At 45.9% G+C, this 25,976-nt stretch overlaps 2 protein-coding genes across 3 annotated transcripts in view; one reads left to right on the top strand and one right to left on the bottom strand.

The window, feature by feature from the left end:
• FARSB (phenylalanyl-tRNA synthetase subunit beta) overlaps positions 1-2,592 on the bottom strand; it is a 42,562-nt gene extending 39,970 nt beyond the window's left edge. Inside the window, exons 1-3 of one of the 2 annotated variants that reach the window (XM_037406570.1) lie at positions 2,466-2,558; positions 1,586-1,663; positions 1,322-1,377 (exon numbers count right to left, since the gene is read on the bottom strand). In XM_037406570.1, the coding sequence (XP_037262467.1) occupies positions 1,322-1,377; positions 1,586-1,663; positions 2,466-2,523 (192 nt within the window). In that variant the 5' untranslated portion in view covers positions 2,524-2,558. Of the gene's footprint in view, positions 1-1,321; positions 1,378-1,585; positions 1,664-2,465 lie in introns of both variants that reach the window. The other variant, XM_037406571.1, reaches the window with a different exon arrangement.
• An 875-nt stretch (positions 2,593-3,467) lies between these two features.
• Positions 3,468-25,232, top strand: MOGAT1 (monoacylglycerol O-acyltransferase 1). Its single transcript, XM_037406712.1, has 6 exons — positions 3,468-3,672; positions 14,553-14,731; positions 15,152-15,353; positions 17,925-18,099; positions 21,686-21,885; positions 24,948-25,232. The coding sequence occupies exons 1-6, from the start codon at positions 3,579-3,581 to the stop codon at positions 25,100-25,102; spliced, it is 1,005 nt and encodes a 334-aa protein (XP_037262609.1). The 5' UTR covers positions 3,468-3,578; the 3' UTR covers positions 25,103-25,232.
• The last annotated feature ends 744 nt before the right edge of the window (positions 25,233-25,976 follow it).

Raw genomic sequence — 25,976 nt, forward strand, 5'->3', positions numbered from 1 at the left:
CAATATGCTGTCTTGGGTTCTCTTGCTTCCATGATGGTAATTTTTGTGTTTCTGTTTTTTTTCAGATTCAAAACACCTGTGCTAATACAATCTATTGCAACAATAGTTTTTAAACAAGAACCTAAAGGTATGTGTTGCATATTCTACCCTGTGGTATTGCAGATGTGTAAGGATGTTTCAGGATGAAAAGCCTGCTGCAGTGCTGCTGAGCAACTGTACAGGTCAAAGGGGCCTTCAAGTCTCCTCTACACTGCTTTTTGAGGATACAACATTGTATCCTCCAAACCTTGCCTAAACTTTTTCTTGGTACCTGCTAGAGGGCATTACCCAACACTGTATCAGGGAATCCTATCAGGCCAATACCGTATCAACACACTGGAGGGAAGGGTTGCCATCCAGAAGGACCCTGACAGGCTTGAGAGCTGGGCCTGTGTAAACCTCATGAAGTTCAAATAGTCCAAGTGCAGGGTCCTGCATGTGGGTCGGGACAATCCCAAGCACAGACACAGGCTGGGCAGAGAATGGATTGAGAGCAGCCCTGAGGAGAAAGACTTGGGGGCACTGGTTGACAGGAAGGTCAGCATGACCCAGCGATGTGCGCTTGCAGCCCACAAAGCCAACCATATCTTGGGCTGCAACACAAGAAGCGTGGCCAGCAGGTCGAGGGAGGGGATTCTCCCCCTCTACTCCGCTCTCGTGAGACCCCCCTGCAGTGCTGCCTTCAGCTCTGGGGCCCCCAACGTAACAAGGACATGGGCCTGTTGGAGCGAGTCCAGAGGAGGCCACGAAGATGGTCAGAGGCTGGAGCAGCTCTCCTAGGAAGACAGGCTGAGAGAGTCGGGGCTGTTCAGCCTGGAGAAGAGAAGGCTCCGGGGAGACCTTATGGCAGCCTCCCAGTGCCTAAAGGGGCCCGCAGGAAAGCTGGGGAGGGACTTCTGACAAGGGCATGGAGTGACGGGACAGGGGGAATGGCTGGAGGCTGGAGGAGGGCAGATTTAGATCAGATATTAGGGAGAAATTCTTTCCTGTGAGGGTGGTGAGACACTGGCCCAGGCTGCCCAGAGCAGCTGTGGGTGCCCCATCCCTGGCAGTGCCCAAGGCCAGGCTGGACGGGGCTGGGAGCAACCTGGTCTGGTGGGAGGTGTCCCTGCCCATGGCAGGGGGGCTGGGAATGGATGATCTTGAAGGTCCCTGCCAACCCAAACCATTCTACAACTCTATGTATATGCTGGAAATAATGCCGCATGAACTCTTACAAATATAAATGCTGTCAATACACTACATCTACTGAAAAAGTAACAAATAAAACCCCATTACTTACAATTTCATCAAGCTCCAAACCAAACTCAAAGCAAAGCTCATTAAATTCTTCATCAGCTGTGAAGAAAGAAGGTGAATTTTTGCTTAATAAGCAGACCTCAGACTGTAAAAGGAATCTTTTCCTGTTTGTTTTAAATGTTTTCAAACAAGGTAACAAATGATATTTTGAAACAGGGTAATAGCAATTCAAGGAAAGTTGCTTGTATTTGCATCTGAGCAGTAGTTTCTTTAGTACCGATTGCATTTATTGACAAGTTATTCTTACAGCCATAGCAAGGACTTCTCAGCCCGGCTCTGCTGCCGGCTTCACTAACTCTGGCAAGTTTGTCAGAGTAGCTCTGGCCTGAACAGATAAAAAGGAGGGAGTAGTTACACAGCTTCTGCCAACAGCTAATTTTTTAATCAGTCAGCTTGTCATACAAAGGTTGCATCAGCTGTGTTATGGCATGTCAGTCACACAACCCTGATGTGAAAATGGTAATTTGCACCCATCTGTCTGAAGAGCGCACCAATTCCAGCAGGGACTAGATAAACTGCTGCGTGTCCCCAAGCGCTCTTCCAGCCAAATAGTTTTTAAGTGAAATTTCTACAGAGCCAGGGAAGAAGGCCCGAATAAAACCACACTATTAACTGTTTGCTTTGCCTGCTCCCACCTCTTCCCTTTCCTGTTTGCTTTTACCAGTTCCTGAAACAGACAGGGAAACTGCAACCAGACACTGCGCTCTGGGAATGCAGGGTTCCGACGTCCTGAAGGATTCGGGCTGATACAGCACGTATCTGGGCAAAAGGCCTGAAGGGCCCGGGGGAAATCCAGGGCCTCGCCTGGCGTGCCGCGGGGCGGTGAGGGGAGGCGGCTGGGGCGCGCCGCCGGTACGGACCCCGCCGTCGGCCTGAAGGCCGGGCTGCCCCCGCCGCCTGGCTCAGCTCCGCTGACACCGGGCTGAGCAAGGAGCGACGGGGAGCTGCCGGCGGGGGCTGGGCCTGCCCGGGGCCGGAGGCCGCGGCCCATCGCAGCACAACCGGAGGCTCCCGGGAGGCTCCCGAGACGCTCCAGCCGCCGCAGCCGCCGCCCGGCCCGCCTTACGGGGGGCGGCGTGAGGCGAGCAGCGGCCCCGCGCAGCCCCCGGCCCGCCCGCGCCACTCACTGTAGGTCCTGCCCAGCGCCTGGAAGAGCAGGTCCCGTTTCACGCTGACAGTCGGCATGGCGGCACCGGCTCTGCCGCACCGCGCCTGCGCCGCCGCCCGCCGGGCCCTCGCCGCGCCTGCCCCCGCGCTGCCTGAGCGCCGCCCGCCCTTGGCCCGGCTCCTGCGCCCGCCGCGCCCCTCGCCCCCCAGCGCGGCCCTGCGGGGGCGGCCTGGCCGCCCGCCCGTGCTGCGGGCCCGCCCGGCTCCTGCGCCCGGGGACGGGGCGGGCGGCGCGCCGAGCGCCGGCAGCGCGGCGGGCAGCTACGGCGGCGGCACCGGCCCGGCGTCCCTCGACGTGAGGGGCCGGCCCGCGGTGCAGGGCGGGCTGATGCGGTTCCGCCCTGCCGGCGGGGCAGCGGGTGCAGCCGGGACGGCGCTTCTGCGACTGTCGGGGTGGGCTGTTGTCACGCTGGGTTTTCCTGTGAGGATGCCCGCTACTGCCGCCCCGGGTTAAGAGGCGGGGGCGGGAGGCGGCGGAGCGTGTGCGTTTAATTAGAAACGCACGAGTGACACCCAAGTCCGCAGGAGCTGTAGGTGCCTGGCCGGCTTCCGTCAGCTCCTGCCTTGAAGATCCCCGCTCGGCGGGGCACGGCAGCGGGGGTGGCGGCCGCTCCGGGGGGCAGGCGCCCGCCCGAGGGCCTGAGGCGGCCCCGTCCCGCGGCTCGGCTCAGCGGGCCCGGTGCTCGGGCTGATAAAGCCGCGGCTGCCTCCGCCCTCGCTGCCCGGTGCCGTCTGTCTCCACCGGGGCCGATGCGGCGTTTGGCGGCCGGGAGCCGTGGCCGCCGAGCCCCCGCCGCGTGTCGCGGCGCCGGTTCGCATCGGGTTTCCCGGGGCTGGGGCGGGGCGCGGGGGAGGACGGTGCCCGGGGCGGCCGCCTCCCCGTCCCCGCCCGCTGGGGCCGTGCCCGGGCCCGCGGCCGTGGGCAGCGCCAGCGGCGGGAGGGGGCGCGGCTGCCGGCGGAGCGGCGCGGCGCGGCGCGGCGGCGGGCATGTGCGGCGGGCCGGGGCCGGGGCTGGAGCCGCAGCCGGAGCCGGCGGGTCCGTGCCTGGCCGCGCTGCTCTCCCGCCGTCAGCATGAAGGTCGAGTTCGCTCCCATCAACATCCCCCTGAAGAGGAGGATCCAGACTGTCGCCGTGCTGCAGTGGATCTTCTCCTTCCTCCTGCTGGGTAACAGCCATCCTCCCTCCCGCCCTTGCCCCGCAGAGAAAAGGGGCAGAATCGGCTTTTCCCTTCGCCAGCGGCACCGGCTGGCATCGCCCGGTGTCACCCGTGGCTCCACGTGGGAGGAGAGGCGGCCGGGCGGGAGCATCGCGCTTCGGGCTCGGCCCTTCTCTTCCCTGGAAGCACTGGATGGCTTTTCCCTCTTTTTTTTTTTTTGGAGGGGGTGTCTTTCTATCTGCGGGTTCTCTGCCATAAAAATTAGCGAGCAGTCTTCTCACTGAGATGCCCACTAGGTTTCTGACAACTGCCAGCTTTTTATTGAACGTGAGCGTAAAGGCTGATATGTGACTAATGCTGTTTTCATTACTGATTTTGTAAAATAACTATATGCTGTAGTTCAATAAAATTCTCATTTAACTAGGTGACGAGAATTAATAAGGATCAAGTGAACTGGCTTCAATGCAGCTGCCTCTGTAAATTAATGGAAAATGTCCCCTCTTGCTTTAAGAAAGTGTTTGTAAGAATTTTACTTGGTAAACTTTTTTCCACTCCTTATTCCTCTGTAGGGAATTTTCCTAATATCTTAACAGGCTCCTATCACTAAACACCTGTTAATAGCAAGATCTTACTCTCATGGGTAATTATCTTGAACTTGATAAAATGAGTCACTTGATAAGGTAAGCTAAGCCTTAATTCTCTGGGACCAGATCCATGGATTGTGTAAATTGGCAAGTGGTTATTGAATAGCCTGTGTGGAACAAAACTGTCCTGAGGTATAGAGCAGCTGACTACCTGTGTGTTACTGGAAGTGTCGGGACGATTTATGATTATCTGTGCTTTAGGAATTACAAGGAGAAAAGGAATGTGTGCATATATTTCTTGTATATCTTGCAAATATAGTATCGTTTACATGGTAGTCTGATGTCTTTCAGATGATGTCTTTTTCTTTTTTTGGTTGTTAGCCCACACAGGTTTAGGTCTGTGGGGGAAACATGGAGGGTATGAAGCACCTTGATAGATGTATCTTTAGCGCTCGGGTGTTTTGTTACCTCTAAATTATATGTGGTTGGACTATAAAGAGTTCATGTTTGTGGCTGCATTGTAAATAGCCTGTACTTTTAATTTTCTGTTATTGAATTAGACCTTTGCATATGCCATTATTCCAGTCTGATGATAATGCGGTGGAAGTTCAGTGGTAATGGAAGGAAACAATTTTTTATCCGAGCCTGGTTGGTAACAACACTGCTGCAGAAAATAATGTCCTTCTGTGCTTGCTGGAAGTGGTTGGGCTGCAGAAAATCCACATTCGCTGCAGTTCAGTGGGAGAAGTAGGCAGCTGTCTTCTGCAGCTGGCACTGTCTGAGGATAAACGTCAAAAATCAACAAGGAAGTGGTGTTATGGCTGGTTATGTTAAATATATAGTGAGTGCACGTGATCATGAAAAAAATCTGTTTGCAGGAGTGCTTGAATTTTGGTGGACAAATTAATAATAATCATCTGCTTGTACTTTCATGGGGATATTTACCTTTAGAGCTATCCAAGGTGACCTTGTTATTTGTAGTGTACTCTTTCAGTCACAGGGCAGTCGGAGTGATCTGGCCAGAAAGTTTCACTTGGCTCCAGGAAAATTCACATGGCTGAATCCTAAATGACTTAAAGGAAAAGCGAATTGGTTTCTGATGTCCTGGATTACCTTTATGCCTGATTTTTTCAGCCTTTTGTTTTGGTTTTTTTTTGTCTGCTGAGCAGACAAAATATGGAAACATTGCTCTTGAATTCAAAAGTGACACTTTGAAATTGTGCAGGGGATTGCCCCAGTACAAGTGAAATACTGTGTGAATTCACAGGATAGGTTGGAGGGGTAGGTGTTGTTTGTGGGTTGGTATGTGGCTGGAACTAGGTTATATCAAGCAACATCTTTTGTAGATTCAGCCTTTCTTATGTAAAAATATCTGCATGTGAAAACATGAACAGATAGCACCATGTGATAACTAATGATTCATTTTATAGATACAGGGATTCTGTTGAGAGCAGTAAATAAATAAGGTACTGGCTTAGTTCTCAAAGTTGTCCATCTAGGTATGTGGTGAGGTGCCATAGCTTAATAAAATGGACTAATAAAGTAAGATAACTTTTGAAATCAGTGCCCTGAAAGACAAAAGCTGAATTGGATAATGATATCCTTGAAATCTGGGAAGTGACATGTGAAAGCATGATTTGGCACACAGGGTAAGCTGTAAGCAGAATGTGAGTCTGTTACAGCTTAGAATCCATTATGTGACTTGGATAGGAGACTCAAAATCAAGCTTTGGTTTTGTCTTCCTGGCTGAGACCCTTAAGAGTAGCTGTATTTAATGTAAAAAGCACATTGTGGTCTTTGCCCCTTGCTTTCCAGGTTTGCTGTGTTGTAATGGTGCATGGTTTTCTGAGACCATGGAATTGACGATTGAAAATGCCCTTTTGCTTCTGTGACTAAAGGCTACGCACACGTCGGCCTGAAATAAGTATAGGCAATGGTTGTTGAAGAATCTCATCACCACTTGGAGAAAGAGCGAATCGGTCAAGGAATGCTGAACAAGTAGCTGCAGTAGCAAGGAACAAACAAGAAAAGTTCTGCTTCTTTGTACAGTGTGCTGGCTTGGGCTGGGTCTGCACTACAGAACATTGCTTCTGCTGTACAGCGTAGGCAGAATAAACATGCCTCTGCCTCAAAAAAAGCTGTACAGAATTTCATTACATACAAAAAGAACCTCTTTAAAATTCTGGGTGTAAGTTCCTGTGCTTCCCTGCTCTGTACTGCGAGCTGCCAAAGTTCACCCTCAAGCAGAAAAGACGAGTTTTCATTGTAGCAGTGGTTCTTCTGTTACTTATCCAGGGGCATGACACCAGAAGCAAAAATAAGTTCTGAAATACTGTGATCTGTATCCAAGAGCTTCTGGATGAAACGAGAGAAATGCCCATCTAACAGTTTCCCACCATGTGCCAGCGAAAAGTGCCACGTGGTTTCCTATCTTACGTGCTCTAAGTGCAGCAGGCTAAAATAGTTCAGGTGAAGTTCCATGAAAAAGTGTTTTAAATAAGCTTCTTTCATTTAAAAGAAGAGTGCTATGAGCCTGGAGTCTAGAAAACTAAAACTATGAAAACTGAAAAACAGGAAATGCGAAAATGATGCTGTTTCTTGCTGTGTTAAGCAGAAATCCAAAAGGGCTTCAGGCTGAAGCATGATTTCAGGTCATTAGTGTTTCACTGCCACAGCAGCAAATATATGAAGTTTTGCGTTTTCAGAGTACCTATTTCAGGAAAAAAAAGCTGAAACAGACAATTTTGGTAGACGTCGTTTTATGCCTGTAATTGCTGTTATTTGGGGTTCATCGCCTTGGCCAGGGGCTGACAGTCCCAGGGTAGGTCTGGCCCTCTTCCCAGCATGTGCAGCACCCATCTGATGGCCACTGGTGAAGCTGTGTGCCGACACCTGCTTCTGATCTCTGTGCCGCGGTCCAGGGAGAAGGTCACCTGGAGAAATGAAATCTCCAAGCCTGTTCAGTGCTGCTGGTCTGACGGGGGGTGAAAGCAGAGAGGTGACATCAGTCCCATTTTTTATACTGTAGGTTTCACGGTACATACACACAAAAGAAATTGTCACCATTGATGAATGCGCTGGGTGTCCTTGGTGTTTAGCATCAAATCTTTGTTTTTAAGCTTGGAAATATTTTTCTTAGAGCTTCTGACTGAATATTTGGCTGCAGTTAATGGTACGTCTGATATCCTCCGGTTAGGAGCCAGGGTAGGTTTTCTGTTCCGCAGGTCTGTAAGCGTGTGGCGGGGTGAGCTGCGTGCCTCAGTGCTGCAGGGCTGTGAGCCAGGTTCAGGTTGTGTCAGGAGGTGATCCCCTACCTAGGCAGGGGGTAGATCAAAGGGTTCATTTAAAGGCAAAACAATTCAAACAAGGAAAAATCAATGAGGTTTCATTTAAGTGCTGCTTTACAGCTGCTTTAGCCTTTTGTTTTTCTTCCTCTCTAATGTACATAAATCAAAGGACAGCATTTTGAAGAAAAAGCAAGAAGGTGAACTGGTGAGCTTTTCCCCTGCCAGCTTCTGTGCGTGTGATGTGAAAAGGGACAGTAGAATTTGAGCATGTACAAAATCCAATGCAGAACTAGGTAGCTTGGGTGGAGTGGTGGTGACTTGGTCCAGACTATGAGAGATGGAGATGAGAGAGAGTTTAACCCTATGATAAGGATACCAGGATTTTGTTTTGAGATGAGGTGGTGGTTGGGGAGAGCGGTGCACCTTCACTGTATGGGTCTGGCAATGGCACGCAGGTCTTCTTACTGGGAACCTAGGAAGTGACTGTTGTGCCTGCAGCTCAGTATTTATTTGCAAAATATGGGAACCTAGGAAGTGACTGTTGTGCCTGCAGCTCAGTATTTATTTGCAAAATACTTAATAATACAAAATTAGTACAAATAAAAGGTATACTTTAATATGCATGAAGCCACAAAATAATATGCTAAAGACATTGGTGTATATTAAAGTACATCCTGTTTTCTAGTGATTAAACTTCTGTGCATGTAGGATGAAGTACTCTGTTAATTGAACTTGGCTGGAGACAGTTTTGAGTTGTGGATCTGGCTTCCCCAAAAGAATAGAAATGATGAAACATTTGCAACAGGGTGAGATATTGCTGCTGGAATAAGTGACTTATGTATTGAGAAAGCAGGTGTCGGTGTAATGTGCTAAAGGAAAAAACAACCCTTTCCCCACACATGTCATGTTTTGTTATCTGGTGCTGATTTGATTCAGCTGTAGCTGGCTAACTAAAATGGTGGTGTTCTTCCTCAAAGCCTTTTTTAAAAAACTCTCCTTTGATACCTAAGGAAAATTTGCTAAGCTCTGCGAGCCTTTCCTAGTAAGCTGGCTGGTGTTGCTGCTTGTTCTCGTCAGTCTGTATTCACCTGTCTGTGAAGCTTATTGCTGGCCCATGGGTAGGGACTGATGTGTGATCACAGAGAATAACAGGGTGCTTAGTGATGCCTGACTGACTAGTATTTCTAGGAATGCTGCTGCTGTTACCTACATCTCAGGGAGGGAATTTAACCACATCTCTGTGTATATTAGTTTGTATATCTTGGGAATAAGAAGAGAAAAATGGCAGTGCTCTGTCAGGCCAGAGGTCCTGGCTTGGCAACCTGTGTGTGACCAGAACTGATAGTGGATATCTGAGGAGAAATAAAGAAACAGGAAATATGTAGGCTAAAATTGGCATGCTGTCTCAGGATTTGGTAATTAGTAACTCAGGGATTTGCCGTATCCAGACCACACTATCTACAAGTCAATAGTACCTCATGCTCTGTATCACTAGTTTATCAGTATTTGCCAATGGAAGGTCTGCTTGCTTAGAACTGGAACCAAATTCCAGAGTAAACAAGCTTCCAAACCGTGGCATCAGAGGGTTTGTATTTTTTATCATAGTAATGTTGAAATACAGCTCCCTTGGTAGGAATGCTCAAACATCCTTGTGACCGGGTCTCCCAGCTGTGACCAGTGAACTGACGAAAAACCTCCACTCCAGGAGACTGGTATGTCTTCAACAAACGGCGACCTCCTTACCACCTCAGTCCTGGAGATGGCTACCAGATTCCTGTGGACTTGACCAATTTTCCAGTGCAGTTAGTTTAAATAAATTCCCAGCTAGTTCTTTGCTGGCGAGTCTGTATCTGCCATGGGTAGAAAGTGACAGCAAGTTGCTGTGCTCCTGGTGGAAATCTGTGTATTGACAGAATTGCACAGACTAGCAGGCTCTAAGCAGCAGGATAGTGCCAACATTATGACTCAGTTTTTTTTAAAAAAGTGGGGTTTTTTTCTGTGTGGGAGCTGCAGAGCAGCAGTCTGCAGAGGCATCAGCTTGCTTACTGTTTGCCTTGGCAGGTTGCCTCCTCAGGTGTCACCTGTTGTCCCAGGTCTTCCTTTGGTGGGACTGTTGGTCTATTTGCTGTATGTGTTATTTCATTTAAATTTCTATCCCTTTCTTTACAACCTATAAATAATTTAGAAAGTATTGCCAGAAATTAAGGTTAATTTTTTTTTCTTTTTTTCCCCTAATGAAAGAATCCACTGAGCAGGGGAAAACATTTTTTAATGCCAAAATCAACTTGTCAGCAGTACCTTGAGGACAATGGAGAGGAGCAAATGTTTATTAGGGATGGAAACATCACTGTGCAATTCTCCTAGTAGTCCCCTCCAGCGCTCTGTTCCTCAGGCACCCAGCTTGGAGGCATTGCTGCTCTGAAGAGTAAGGGTGGTGGAAGGACTGTTCTGTTCTAGGAACATCAGTGTGGCTTTTGAAGAATATGCCGTCTGTCTTTTTTCTTTTTTTTTTTTTTTTCCCCCTGTGGCTGTAGATGAAAGAAATTAGCTTTTCACCTTGCTTTGTGTGTATTGGTATGCACATGTAATCATAAAGCCCAGAGAAGCACAATATAAAAAATTGCATCTCTACCTGTCTATTCACTAGAATGCCAGTGAGATAAAGATGTCCTGTTTACCGTGTCCTTTGTGGGATGAGGTTCAAGTCACTGAACTCTGAAAGCCTCCAGCTCATTTAAAACACAGCAGCACAGTGTCTTTAGAGAAAGCTTTGCTAAGGGCACGTGGGAAGCAGCAGGAACTGGCTTGTAGTCCAGACCTGAGTTGTCGAGCAGTCCAGAGGTCTCAGTGCGAGCTGCTTTGAGTGGCTTTAGGGGTGCGATGGGGAGCCTGTAGTGCTGGTTAGATTGAGATCAGCACCCTGGCCCCACCTAGGATACACCTGCACTGCCCAGACAGGGTTTGTGACTGCTCCGAGCGTCATGGGAGGCTTTTCTTCTAGTGGACAATCTATGATTAGGTGGCCCTCACAATAGATATTACTCAAACGTTTTTTGACTCCTGAGTAACTGCAAATGCATTTGGAGCTTCCACTTGCTGGGATCACCTGTATTTCCTTACCTGGTGTGCTGGTTTCCTACTTCCCATCCCTGTGGTATTTAACTATTACATTAATTTGGTGCCCACAGCTGCAAACTCAGAGCTTATTTAATGAGTGACGCATCAGGTGTTCAAACATCATTGGGCAGGACAGCTGCTAGTGCTGCTAGCTGACACTATATATAATATTTTTCATCCATTTCTTGCAACAGATGACTATCTGCAGGTTGTAAATGGGGAGGTGGAGGAAAAGGATTTGCCCATGTTGGCTGGCAAACCACATATTCAGTCTCATGGCAGTGATTTGTCTTTTAATCCATATTTCCTTTCTCCCCCCCGTTCCAATATACTACAGAGATTATTGTCAAATTCAAGTTCAAGCAAAAAATTATGGTTGCAGTGTACACTGGAACTACATCCAAGGAGGCAGTGATATAGTAAAGTGACATATTCCAAGTTATTCACCTTTTGCCTGGAATTTGTTTATGAATTGAGGTAAAGTGGTTGCCATTTATCTGCTCACTGTCTTCTCTGAAGGAGAAAACACTGGGTTTGTGTTTATAGGCTTATTGGTTTTGAGTCATCAGTGTTTAACTCATCTTGCAGGCTGTTAATGCATTGAAATAATAAGGTATGGTAAAAGGAATTTGCTTCACATGTCTCATTGCGAATGCAATAATAAATGAGCTTTGTCCTACATGATGCTGAGCTTCCCTTAGGAAGTGCTGACAGCATACTTATCTCCCCATACCTTACATGCACGCAGGAACGTGTCCTAGCTAAAGCAAAGCAATGAGCTTGTTGATCTTGTGTATGTTTGTCTGCATAGTATTAAATACTGCTATCTGGCACTTATCACCGCTGATTTAATTAGCTCTTGCAGCAAGAATGCTCTGATCCAAAGCACCTCTCAGCTGTTTGGCTAGGATACTGATAGTAAAAAGGCATGTGATTCCGCACTGAGCCAAAAGTCCTTTTGAAGGGTAGTAAATATAAATACTTGCCAGTTTTTGCATAACAACTTGAAATTAATTGATTTATGGCAATTAAACAAACTTCTCATACTTAATCAAACTGAGACCGTGAGCCTTGGCATCCTGTCCAGATTAACATTCCTAGAAATGTCTATAGTTTCAGGATCTCTTCTTCAAAGAACAGGTAATGACTTTTCCTCAGAATATTTCTGTGCCCTATTTTGAAGTGTTGCTGGTGTGGGGTTCCCAGTGAGTTCTCCCTCCAGAGCAGTGGAATTGTGTCATGTTTCATGTGTGTTATTCGTCCTGTATTAATGATGTTCCCTAGAACTCATTGTTGCAGCTTTTGGGAGTTTTCCACATTGACTCTGGAGGTCTGTGGGCCTCGGTGAGCTGTGGTATCTTTCTAGAGGTCTTACTGAGCTGCTTCTCTGCGCAGGACCAGGGCTGGTTTCCTGTGGAATGGGGAAGCAATGGGCTTCTGTACTGGTGGTACTGAAGAATGGCATCTCCTTCAAAGCAATAGATTTGATTCTGCTTCTGGTTTTCTTTATGGTTGCTCCCTTCTCCCTTGCTCGGGGCAAATGCAATTCCTTATTTTTCTGCTTATTCACTGCCAGGGATGGGAATGTCCATCCTTTTCTTTTCTACCCAGCCTAACCAGCAGCTCTGTCTGCTGCTGGATTCTGTGGTCATTCTCAGTCACCCTGTGACAATATATCCATTCCTACTCTGAAGGCACAGTCAAACTAGGCACAAGGACAAGTTGGGTGAAGTTCAGAAAAAATAAGTATTTGGGTTGGAGGAAACACGAGTGCCTGTGGGCCAAGTTAAGCTCTGAATTTCAGCAGCTCGAAACTTGCTTGGTATAGGGAATGTGCTGTGAGTTTTCAATGCCCAAGTATTCACTCTCTTGAGTGAAACTGATCTTAACTAGGATGAGTTGGTTTTACTGTCGGTCCATCTGCTTATTTCTAAGTTTTCAGTTCTGCTAATACTTAGCTTGTGTTAGCCAAATTACTGCCTGAAGTACTTCTGTTACTTTTTTACTCACCTCTATTTACTTACGTATTTAGCCCCATATGTTTCACTGGTGTAACTCCTTTTAAGACGTAAACAGGGTATTGCCCTCATGAAAGCCAGCTAGCTGTGGGACATACAGACTACTATTTCTGCTTTGTAAAATATCACACAGGAGTGCCTGTTTCATACAGCTCTTGCCTGTTGAGACTTCCAGTGAGGACTGGGTCCTGTTTTGTTTGCCATTGTATGAATACGTGATGCTAAAGTTCTGACTCCTTTGCAAACCTGGAATTCAGCATCTGCTGAATTACTCTGATGCGTGAGCCTGATGTGTTCTGTTTGTGAGATGCCAGGGCGAGAGGGCTGGTGCAGGGCATACTACAGGGTGGAGAGCAGCAGGTACCACTGTGCTGTGCTTCAGCCCACTCCATCCAGAGCTGCTTGAGCTGCTGCATGAGCGCAAAATTCTACAAGTCCTACAAAGACAAGGTTTCCGTAGGGGGTTTCCCTGAATAATTTCAGGATTGAGCCCCAAAGTGACATGTTATGTTTAATCGAACAACTTTTTCTGGCTCTTTTGAGTTGTGTAAAATACAATTCTGATGTATTGTTACTGTAGCAGGATGTTATGATTCTTACTAACCTGGGTCTGAAAGTATCAGGACTTAAAACTGCTTTTGTCTTCCCACAGTAATGGTGAGCTTCCACTTACAGTGACATGTTTAGAGGCTGAAGTGGAATCTCTTAATCATAGAATCATCATAGAATGGTTTGGGTTGGAAGGGACCTTCAAGATCATCCATTCCCAGCCCCCCTGCCATGGGCAGGGACACCTTCCACCAGACCAGGCTGCTCCCAGCCCCATCCAGCCTGGCCTTGGGCACTGCCAGGGATGGGGCACCCACAGCTGCTCTGGGCAGCCTGGGCCAGTGTCTCACCACCCTCACAGGAAAGAATTTCTCCCTAATATTTGATCTAAATCTGCCCTTTTCCAGCCTCCAGCCATTCCCCTTGTCCCGTCACTCCATGCCCTTGTCAGAAGTCCCTCCCCAGCTTTCCTGCGGGCCCCTTTAGGCACTGGGAGGCTGCCATAAGGTCTCCCGGAGCCTCTCTTCTCCAGGCTGAACAGCCCCGACTCTCTCAGCCTGTCTTCCTAGGAGAGCTGCTCCAGCCTCTGACCATCTTTGTGGCCTCCTCTGGACTCGCTCCAACAGGCCCATGTCCTTCTTATGCTGGGGGTCCCAGAGCTGAACGCAGCACTGCAGGGGGTCTCACGAGAGCAGGGTAATGTTTTAGTCTTGTCTAGTGCATCTCCTTGGCCAGTGACAGAGCACTTTTCATGGGGAGTAGAACTGCCATCTCTATTTTATAGGTAGAGAAGGTAAGAAATAGAAAGGGAAAATGATGGCCCAACACCACTCTCATTAGAAAATCTAGAAATAGAAAATCATGTCTTGCTGTGTCCCTCTTTCCCTGCTTTACTTCCCCACCTCTCCTCCCTTTTTTTTTGCTCACTTGAGCATCACCTCTTTGCTAGTTCTGGCTTTCTCCTTTTATTCTGCCTTAGGTAAACCAGATGCTCTCTACCAAACATTAGTGTTCACTCTCACCACAGGGAGAAGGCAACTGTGCTGGCCTGGTCTTCAGCTCATGCCTTTGGTTTATTAAAGTAAATCAGCATCATCTTAGGCTTATTCATCCAGCTGTGCAGTAGAATAAGCAATACAGACTGAGGTGATACACTAAGGGTGAAACACCTACAAGGGTGTAACAACATTCACACAATGTGGAACAAGCTAACTTGTATTTGTGTGCATTTTGAGAGCATTTATAATGTAAGTATCAGGGCTGGAAATTCAGGGTCTTAAGAGGAGACAGGTGTCTTTAATGCTTGCTGTGGTTTCCTTTTTTGTCTTTTGTAGCAGAGTTTTGCTGTGGATTCTTCGTGATCCTGATTCTGGGCAACTTCTGGTTCCTTGCTGTTCTGTACCTGCTGTGGCTCTACCTTGACTGGGAAACACCATGCACGGGGGGCAGACGCTCCCAGTGGGTCAGAAGCTGGACTGTTTGGAAGTACTTTAGGGAATACTTTCCCATTCATGTGAGTAAAAGGTTTCTCACAGGACTGTAAACACTGGAACAGAAACAGCTTGAATAACCATGAGCATGGACAAACGTCTAAGACTCATCTTTGGTAAAATTCTAATACTTACTCCAGGGTGAATTTCTTTTTAAAGCATGGGAATTCTGAGATTTAGTGAGAAAAAAGGGCAGAGGCTGACTTTCTACTTGGACTGTTGGTCATAAGACAGTGCCTCAGCACAGTAAATGCTAGACATGGTATCTTGAGACACATCTGTTTAAACTTTGTTCGGCTGTAAAATGGGACAGTTAAGTGCTCAGAAGTAAACTAATTGTCATCGGTTCTGTGTGTTGTCAATGTGCAATCTCCATACTTACTGTTTTTGTCGATCCTTCTGAGGCAAGTATTATAATGTTCTCCACTGTCTGTATTTTTCAGCTTATAAAAACTTCAGATCTGAATCCAAATCACAACTACTTACTTGGCTTTCACCCTCATGGGGTCCTGGTAGCTGGAGCCTTTGGAAACTTTTGCACTGGTCCAAGTTTCCAAAATTTATTTCCTGGGCTTACTCCATATCTTCATATCATGCCCATCTGGTTTGGCTGTCCCTTCTTCAGAGAATACATAATGAGTGCTGGTAGGTAAAAGCAGAATGTCTCAGCTTTTGCTCCATATTATAACTTCTGCTTCAAATGTAGGGTTTATTTCTGCATCTATAAATGGTAAGTAATGCCAATTCAGAAGGGTCAGCATTGGTGCTAAATTAAACCTCTGTTTTATGATGAACTGTTGTTGCAAACAATTTGAAAGGTTTATTAATAGTTTTGTTAAACTGTATCATGTACCAGTTATTTACAAGAAGAGAAGGGCATATTGATTTATAACATTATTTAGTCATTGCACAGACATTTGTAAAACAAATTGAGGATAATCTCTTACCTGAAGGGCTCAAAGTCCTACTCATTACAAATATCTTTCTAGTCAGAATTTAATTACCTACTTCTGATTGAGGTTCATATTGCAACTTCTGTAATTTTAATGGCAATGTAATCTCTAAAGAACCTTTTTTTCTCTGTTCCAAGTAGCACTTGTCGTAAAGGGGTGATATTCATGATTGGTACTGCAGTAATAAAAGAAAAAAATGACAAGCAATAAGTTTGGGGAACATAAGCGTGTATAATGAAATCAGGCCTAGTGTTTGCCCACAGTGGTTTAATACAGGAGTTATTTTACTTAAATTCAATAAACCAGAGCATTTGCATAAGGACAGTCTAATGCATAAGACTAGGTTTGAGAGACACGGTTCTAGCTCTTACTCCTGACTGCAGCACAGATGCTGTGGTCTCAGATAAGCTGTTCCATTGCTCTATTCATAGAAGCGTGTCTAGGATGTTCAGTTTAATATCAGAACTGCCTATCCATGTGTACCTCGACATACCAGAGAATGCCCTTCCATGCGAATGTTATTTCTGAGGGGATTCTTTCAGGATTGCAAAGCTAAAGGATTGGCAGTGGTGGAAAATGACTGTTTTAAACATTGCCTAGCCTGGAAGTCTTGTTTTTGGCATCTTGACCCATAGGAACAAATATTAACCTGCTAGATGAGAAATAACACGAGTAAAAAAGCACGCTGAAGAACAGTCAGCCTTGTAGCTCGTTTTTCACAGGTACGTAGCTGGTAAACCAGAGGGGACCTTCAGTATAATACAGGTTATCAGTCAAATCATAAAACACTTGCAAAATCTTCTGTGTGCTAAATGCCATGCTCCCAGCACCTTGTTTCATCTCCCAGCCTTTAGCTCTGTCTCCGAAGCCTGCCAGGCTGCCGTTGTCACCGTTGGGAAGAGAGCTGCAGCATCATGGAGCTGCTGCGTCAGTGAGCCGGGAACAGTGCCCTGCACCCGGGCTGGCAGCACGGCTTCAGCAGGGAGATAAACTTGTCCTGGGGAAAGGCAGTGGCTCTTGCTTTCTCTTCCAGAGAAAACGCGTGCTGATGGATGAATGAGCACCGCTCAAATTATTTGTGTCTCAGCTCAGTTGCATTTTTCAGAGTAACAGTGACTGTGAAGACGTGTATGGCAAAGGGGAGTAGTTTTTTACTGAGCTTGCTCCAGTAGCAAGCTATTCCCCTTGGTGGCCAGCTCTCAAAACTAGACCACAATCATCTTCCCTTTGTTGTGACATGTTCATAATCCATGTTGTAATGTCTCTAACAAGAGAAAAAAGCAAGTGGGGTGACAGGAGACGGAGCCTTTGCTTAGCATCCAAAAGAGCACGCTCTGATACTAGCCGTGTCAAAAACCAACGCAAACTAGACTTGATCTCCGCATTGTCATTTAGACTATGTTAATTCAACACGATGTAATTAAATGTGGCTTCTGGGTAAATGGTACCACTATGAGCCTTTGAGGTAAAAGTTACGGCACAAAGGAACTCTGGAGGGGTTAGACGCTTATCTGGTAGAAAGGGGTTTTTTCAAAGCACCAAATTCAGAGTAAGGTCTAAGTCGATGTTAAAGGCTGGTACAGCGGTGTGCCTCCGATGGGAAGTATCTGGATCAGCAAGAGTACCAGGAAAGCTTCACATCTTATGCTATTTTAGGCTAAATAGATTGATGAGCGCCAGGTCCTGGTTACTGGAGAATGAGCTGATGCAGTCACTTGGAATGGTACAAGTGAGCCTTTTCTGCTGCTTCTGACGCTCTCATGCCGTTGCCTGAGATGGAGCTGCTGCTTTATAGTTCTGAAAAGGATGAAGGGGGTGAGCTTGGCACTGTAGATCGGTGTGCGAGTTAACAAGTCCTCTAGCCATTCTGTAAACCCTCACCACCTGTGTTTACCTGCACCTGCTGTACAGCTTTAGCTGCTGCCTCTCAGCAGTATCTGCTGCCGTTTCTTCTGTTCTCGGGCACAGAATCTCTCCGAGGGGGAGTTAAGTCGGCAGAAGAGCACACTCTTCCCTGAAGATCTCAAAACTCCTGTGACAGGCAAACAGCATTTAGCTCATCAGTGTGAAATCAAAGGACTTACCTAAGAGCCAATCTGTTGCAGAGCGAGGGGGTTGAACACAAATCTTTGAACCCTGTCCTGTGCTGTAATCATCGTAAAACATACTTAGATATTTAAAGATATTTTTAAATGTTTCTTACATTCCACTGTACTTGTACAAGAAGATCCAGTGGTCACTCTTAAAATGTTTGCTCCTGAAGGAATGGTTTCTGCATCCAAGGAGAGTGTCTCATACGTGCTGAACAAGGAAGGAGGCGGCCACGCGTCCATCATTGTGATCGGAGGAGCAGAGGAATCTCTGAATGCGCATCCTGGAAGTTTAACTTTGAACATCCTCAAGAGGAAGGGCTTTATTAAAATGGCCTTGAAACATGGGTAGGTTTCCTTTCTGGGCTGCTTGTAGTAAGTAAGCTTTGAATACAGATTGATTCTTAAAGGTAGTTAATGTTATATTTAGTAAACCCGTATAACTGGAAGTTGAAAGAGTTACTTGTCTAAGAACGTGCAGAAGTCTGGCACAGGAGCCAGTCTGTCCACCTAGATCCAATCTGGGAGTGTTGAAAACTCCCTTTGACTTTCATAATTTGTAAGCAGTAGGCGTTATTAGCATATCTTGCTGTTTTATTTCACTTGGTTTTTGCACTAGCAAAGAGTAAGAATTATGAAACTATATTAGTAAACCTTGGCTGTTACTGCTAAGTGGAGCAGACATTCTGTTTTCTGTTCTCTAAATGGAATTAACATTAAGATAGAATTTTCTTATCATTTTAAGCAAACAAAAAAAATTAGGAAGCTAGGCCTGCCCTGTTTTATTACATCATTGAAAATTGTGCGCTAGGAAGATTTGTTTTCACCTTTATTCTGAAGAATTTCTTTTGAAGATTGTTGTTTGCAAAAGTAAGTTTCTGGGAAGTTTTGGTGGCAATCTCAAGAAAAACTAACTTACTTTGTACTATTGAACAGCCGGCAATGTGTAACTAAAGAGAGAGGGTATAAATATCTTTTGAGTGATTTACACAGTATAAGCTATTGTGTTTGTTCTGGACTGGGCTAGATGTCTTGTGTACTAGAAATATTGGAACCAATGACTTGTTCCTGCTACACTTTCTGAGCGGCAACCAGGATTACATATTAATGTGTGAAGCAATGAGAAAAAAATACTACCTTGAGAAATCTATAACAGTTTTTTAAGCTATTAACTGAAAAAAGGGTGGTCTCTGAGAAGAAGAGCTCTCTGTTTTCACACACGATGTTAAGGTCCATTTTTTTCTAGAAACAATTCTGTGTCAAAATTCCAAGGGGGTTTCTTGTGCATATCACTAGGAGTCTCACAAAGGACCTGTTCTCCAGTAGAAGAGTACATTTTACTCTAATGTGTACCCAGAAACAACACTTGTGTATTTAAATTAGGACTTTAGTGCATAAATGAGTCTTTACTCAATTTCTGCTCAGCTGCTAATTAATCCAGTGGGATCCTGAACACTATCAGTACCTTTTCTTTTTTTAAACATAAAGTTTAGAAGAATATTTAGGTGGTTTGTTTTGGGGTTTTTTTGAGCATGTCCATAAACATCTGATCTGTGAGATCACAAAAGTTGGTGTTTATCTCTCATCCAAACTGATTTGGATTGAGAAACTAGATACACCTGTGCCTCTCATGGCCTTGATTTCAAAAGCATCCCCAACATGCAACAATAAAATCAGGACACTTACAAAACACAGGAATGGCCACTTCTTTCCTTATGAAGTCCTTTTTTCAAACGATGGTTCATCGTGTATCTTAGAGGCTGAGTTGCCTAGAGCCCTGCGTGGGCGGTGACACCTGTCTCTGCCCGGGTGACTTGAACAGCTACATCTCGTACATGGTCACCTTAACCGCCAGGCTACAAGTCATTCTGGGTCTGAGCACCAGCAGGAAAAACTGCTTCTATGTGAAGCCCAGGAATTCTGACTTAATTTCTATACAGTAGAGCTGTGGGACAGTCTGACCCCAATAGAGCTTTTGCAGCATTGTTGGCAGTCCTGAGCTACTGCCCAAAGACTCTGCATCCAATAATTGCTTCTGGTTCTAACATTTTGTTCCTAACAATTAAGAAAATGTGAAAAAAGCTTCCAACTCACGTGGAAATGAAAAGGTAAGGGAGGCTTATGGGACACAGATGAGAAGAACCACCTGCTGTCAGTGCTTGCCTGTATTTCTGATGCTTCTGACCTGCAGCATCAAATACCAAGAGAGGAAGGGGCAATGCAGAGACCATGAGGGTGCAGAGGCCTGTGCTTTCTGGCCCTGGCTCCTGTACTGCCAGCACAGAGATGCTGTGGTTCCTCAGTGAGGAACTTGTCACATGCGCTCTGAATATGTTAGCAAAAGTCCCCTGCACTTTTGGAAAATACATTTTGGTACAAGGTAGTACAGAACCTGATATAAGGTGAAGAAATCCTAAAGACATGGAACAGATGATGAATCAGCTAACTTATCTTTAGTTTCACAATCATAAGTTACTTATTTCTCTGTCTTAGCCTCCTACATAGCATCTTGCAAAAGCCTTTACCAGATTAAAACAAATCCCACAGTCTCAGGGTGCTATTGCACCACAAGATGTTCCTGTTTGTCTTAGTGTTGTAGTAAAAAGTGGAGTATTTACACAGCTGCGGTATGTTCCAGGCTTTCTGATACTTCCTTTACAGGTAGCCGGGTGATATATGCTCTATTTGAGAAAGAACCTTTGAGCAGACACGAGGCAGGATAGTGAGTGGGAATGGCAGTCTTCAGGGGCCCTCAGGCTCGAGAAGCTGTAGAAGCAGTGGTTTTTTTCCATATGGGGGGGCTTTGGTTGCCCACAGTGCTTCCAGCCAGCTCTGTCCTCAGCACATCCCCCGTAGGTGTCCAGAGCTCTGCAGTAATTCACCCCGACAATATTATAGCAAAGCTGGTCTTCTGCAGTAAGGTTTTTCTCAAAGATAGTGTGGGCTAACTGGAGCTAAGAGATAGAAGCTAGGACTTAAGTAAAGTGAATAAAAGACCTTTGTATCCTTCAGGGACTGCTTAGGATTGCCCTGCTTCTTTTTCTTTAAACTCTGCAGCATGCTATTTAATGAAACTAAGCATTAATCAAAAAGCATGCTGCAGTCAAGGTTTCAAATACATGGTGGTTTTGCCTGTTGGAGACAAGTGTGCCGATTCCATCTGCCTAAGCAGTTTGTCCAGGAGCTAGTCAGTGGCTTTCTTCCCAAGCCAATTCATGAACTGAGTGAGAATTCATTAGGCTGTGCCGGAGCCAAAGTGAGTTAGTATAATTTCCGTGGGTAGGATTTGACCTCTGGTAATAATGGATTGAGGCTAGTGTTTTCGAAGAAGACTGGAGGAAGCAGGATTTCACTGGGAATTGGACAGCAGAGCGATTTGGCATTGCACTTGTGTCTGCAAGGATGTCTGGTTTTTATCACTGTTTTTGTGCTCAAATCAAGTGCATGCATTACTCCGGTCAAAAGGCAGAGGAACGCCAAGATCTGGTTTTGACGCCACCCAGCTGGGAGCATTGTAAGGTTAGCAGCAAGGCTTCCTTGCTTGCCAAGGGAGAAAATGCAGTGGAACAAGGGTGGACTCGCTGAAATAGTGGTGGATAAGATCATACTTATAATTATGATACATACAATTGTTCATTTTTATAATCATGAACTATCAAACAAGTTGTGATGGCTACCAAACAGGTAAATACTGACCAAAAGGTAGTTGCTAGCTGTATGCCAATCACCTTATTTTAATTAATTTTTTTTTTAAGCCCAAGGCAGCCAAAAAGCAGCTGTGTATCAGAAGAGTTGAATGCCTGTTGTTGATGAAGTCTAGAGCTGCTGAAGCTTTCTGTGTCACTTACTGTGAAACCACTTCCACGCTGCTGATGTGAACCGCAGTGCGAATGCAGGCTGATGTGGGATTCTCAGCGTGTTCATTATTTTACAGGGCTCATCTGGTCCCAGTGTTTTCATTTGGTGAAAATGAACTATTCAAGCAAGTTGCAAACCCCAAAGGTTCATGGCTCAGAAATGTACAGGAGAAGTTGCAAAAGATAATGGGCTTTGCTTTACCTCTATTTCATGCTAGAGGAGTGTTTCAGTACAGTTTCGGCTTAATACCTTACAGGCAGCCTATTCATACTGTTGGTAAGTCCCCTGTGCCTTTTCTTATGCTTATGAAAAGCGTAAGTGTGCTACTAATATCTGTGTAAATTTACAATTTTATTCTAACAGAAGCAATTGGTTACCGTGCATCTAAAACCAGTATGTGAGATTTTAAGTAAATGTTTTTTTAAAAAAAATTCCTGTCCTTCCCCTGTTAAAAAGGGGGGTTCTTTTCTCCCTTCCCCCTTTCTGTCCCAGGCCATACCTTATACTTCATTCAGTTACTCACAGGCTTCTATCCCCAGCAATCCTCAGAGAAACCCAAGGGTTGTCCAGTCTGTACCAGAGGGCTGCTGCAGCCCTGCAGCTGTTGCTGCGGATTCTAGATGCTGCAATTATTTTGTAAGATGCCCAGCACCTTCACTTCTTAGCCCTGCAGGGAAGCAGCAGTCGGGCGTTGCAGGTGCTGCATGGCTACCCCAGCAGTGCTCTGGGGCAGGGCTACTGGAAGGAGCTGGTACACGCTTGGTCTGGTGCTCGTCGGGACAGAGGGAGAGATGGAGGAGGGAAGGGAGAGGGTGTCCCATGGCAGCTTCACCACAGCCCTTTGGCAGGCTGCTGCTTAGAAGGCATTGCAGCTCCCTCAGGTGTTTCTTTCCCTTTTGTTTTTTTCCCCATGGAAAGATCCATGCGTGTTTAATTGACAGTGTGCATGCCGTGTTGGCAGGCAGTTTGGAAGAGTATTTTTCTCCAAAAGATTTCATCCCTGGTCATCTCACTGGGGCGTGGGGCTGAATGTCTTGATTTTTAATGGCTTTAACTAGTGCTATTGGCAACCACACCTGTAAAAAAAAAAGTGGTGCTGGGCATCATGCAAAGGCAATAGCTGGCTGTCTATATATTTTGGATAAATATTTTTTAGCCAGATTCTGAGCTGAGTGAACTAATGAAGCCTATTTCTAAAGAAAAGTGAATCAAACTTTTCAGATGTTCCACAAGGGACATTTAAGAAGGCCCTCCCTTTAAATGGAGAGATTTGGTGTTAGTATGGAGCAAATCAAAATGTTTAAGACAAAAATGTAGCTCTTTTCATGTTAAATTTCATGAAGATCTGTGTTTTATCAGTTCGTATAGTTAAGCGTTTTAGGAAAGATTTAATTTTTAAAGCCCACGGTGTGCACAGGCAGGCTAAAAATGTCACTTGCATTAAAGCCAAAAAGTTTTCAAAGCGTTGGAATGAGAATGACATATTTTCTGCAATTTTTCCTTGGATTGATGACATCTAGACTGTTCTGAAGCTTAAAATATCCTCTACTTTAAGGTAAATTTTCATCATTGTAATATTTACTGCAAGGGCAGAGGTGGTCCATGGCTAGAGCACGGGAGTGCTACAAATCGGCAAGACCAGAATCTTGCAACAGAGCTTGTTGTATGATCTCATGAAATCCCTTAACTTTGGTGCCTCTGTTTCATCCCATTTGAAAACTGTCCCCGTGTCCCTGCATTCTTGGGGAGGGGGCTCGGTATGGCTCGACACCGCTTTGAAAGTGTTAGCTCAGTTCCTGAAAGCTGCAGCCACGCTGAGCTCCACCGAGCCAGTTAGCCGTGTCCGCAGCGTGGCCAGCTGGGTACTGGCGAGTTTCCTCATGGTTCAGAAGCCGTGGTTCCTAAAGCAAGGAGATGCAGTTCAGCAAACACGAGGTCGGTGAAGTCTGGGTCTTTGGGCTTGATGAGTGGAGTACTTTTGTTTTTCCTGAAAATTATTACTGCTTTTCAGAAATAGAATTGACTCTAAAATACAAAATCAAGCAGGTCGCTTAAAGCTGCATGGAAGGTGAGAGATGGGGGTATTTTCCAGTTCCACAAGAAATCTCCACTCTTAGGAGAAGAGACTGCTGCAGAAGGGCTTGGGGGTTGCTTGGTGTTTCCAGTTATGCTTCTGGAAATCCCGTATTGGTTGTATATTGATTTCACGCCCTCTAAGGTGTTGCTCAATCCGGGGCTGGGTTCCCACCCCTCGCGGTGTAATGTCAGCACCTGAGAGCTGTTGGCAGCTGAAGCTGTGGCAGGAAAATGCAGAGTCATCCCCTTTGTGGTTCTGGTTAGGCTTCCCTTCCCCTTAGTCAACACCATCCAATTTGAAGTGGCAACATCTGTTGAAAGGGATTTTCAGGTGCCTTTGTAAAAGCTCCTGGGGGGTGCTTTTAACTCTGCTTTTCTACAGACTTCCTCGTAACCTTGGTCGGGTCTGTTAAGCTCTCAGTGCCTGCAGTGCAACAACAGCTGTCAAAACCTGTAGTGACTGAACAGCACGAGGAAGGCTGAGATCATGGGAAGCTTCTCCTAGCGTATCGCAGGCTTTTTTCGCCGTAGCTTTTGGTGGAGGAGGGGGCTGCCCTCTGGACTTCTGTGGAATTGCCTCCCATGCTTCCTCTTGCTCTGACAGGGTGGGTAGCAGGCTTTGCATGGGGCGTGAAGAACATTTCAGCTGGAATGATATTTGTGGGCAACAGATGGTTCAGAGACACCTTTCAGGGTGTGGGGGTTTTACGTGCTACCACCCCCCAGGCTGAGGTAGCCAACAACATTTCTGGCACCGGTGTGGCAATACCCATTTGGAATAAATCAGAAGATTTCCTTCAGTCCTGTTCATGTGGCTGTGTGCTTGAGGGCACCACTGTCTTAGGCATGTCCCTCACACTGGATACCTTTAGTATTCAGATCAGAACAGAAGCCGGTGAGAAGCTGCATTTTTTAAATGCTATTTTCACCTTGCGGAGTCCTGCCCTGATAGCAAGACAGCACATAGCCCATGGGGTTGTATGTTGAAGTGTAGACTGCTCCTTCTCATTTGCTCTTTTGCTGCCAAACTGAAATGATGTTTTTTAAAAATTCATTTTATGTACATTTGAGCAGAAGGAAGTGAGAACCAGACCCAGGGCTCAAGTTTGTGAAAGGCAGGATCAAGCCCTGGGGCAGGAGAAGGGTCCTGTGATTCTGCCACCTCGCTGGGAGCCGTGGTGGAGCTGTTACAGGAGGGAGAGCAGTTCTACTTAAAAAGAGATGTTAATGAAGCTAATGCTGCTGCTGTGTTTGATTTACAGTGGGAAGCCCCATCCCTGTAAAACGGAACTTGAACCCCACCACAGAAGAGATCGAACAGCTGCATGCATTGTACCTACAGAAACTAAGAAAATTATTTGAAGAACATAAAAGAAATTATGGAATCCCCGAGCATAAAACTCTCATCTTTGAGTAGCAAATTGTAATTCCGAATCTCATGGAAAAAAACCACTGTATGCTGAAAGATGTCTTTCTTGCAATCTGTATTTTGCAATCTGTAATTATCCTTGTGTAAGGAATAATTTTAAGAAGGGATTATTAGATGATGTATTGATTTTTATCTTACTCTTGGGGGGACAGGAGGGGGGGAAATCCTTAGGGTGTGAGCCTCGAAGCCAGTGCTGGTTTGAGTTGTCCTTTTACGTTCATCTGTACCAGAAGTACTAGTGAGAGACTCGACACAGATGTTCTTGCCACCAGGGTACCGAACCATAGCTTGAACAGACAAAATTGCCCCAGCATGAGTTCACCAACAGGAAAAATATAAACCTGAGAAGTCTTTGATTAGAAGTTGAGGGACTTACCAGCATGTATCAAACATGACATCAGGTTGTTCCCTGAATATCAGAAAACCCTGCTGCTCTTCCATAGAAATGAAGGTGTATGTTTTCAGCAGATGGCTATTGTAAGCCATTTACACGTGAATTCAAGAATAAATAGGAGCTTTCTGCCCCAAATGGGATATCAGCACAAATGGTTTGTCCAAGTTACGGAGCAGAGCAAACCCTCTGTTTGGAGGAGAACAGTGTGTTGAGTTTTCTGTGTGTGTGTGTATGCTGCATGGTCGGAAGCACTGAATGATACGACTCTTCGGGACAAGCTGTGCTTTGGATCATCGGTTTGGAGGATGAAGCAGCTTTGTTTGGTAGTTGTAGCCTCAGAGGAGGTGGCAGGCACAGGACAGGAGAAATGTACTGAGGAGGCTAGTGGGGGAATCATATGAACTTTACATCTTGTGCAAATTAAAAAAGGTCATGTGCCATATTCCACAGAAGGAAGGGGAGCCCGGT

Source organism: Falco rusticolus, chromosome 13, assembly GCF_015220075.1.
Source record: "Falco rusticolus isolate bFalRus1 chromosome 13, bFalRus1.pri, whole genome shotgun sequence".
NCBI classification, from domain to species: Eukaryota; Metazoa; Chordata; class Aves; order Falconiformes; family Falconidae; genus Falco; species Falco rusticolus.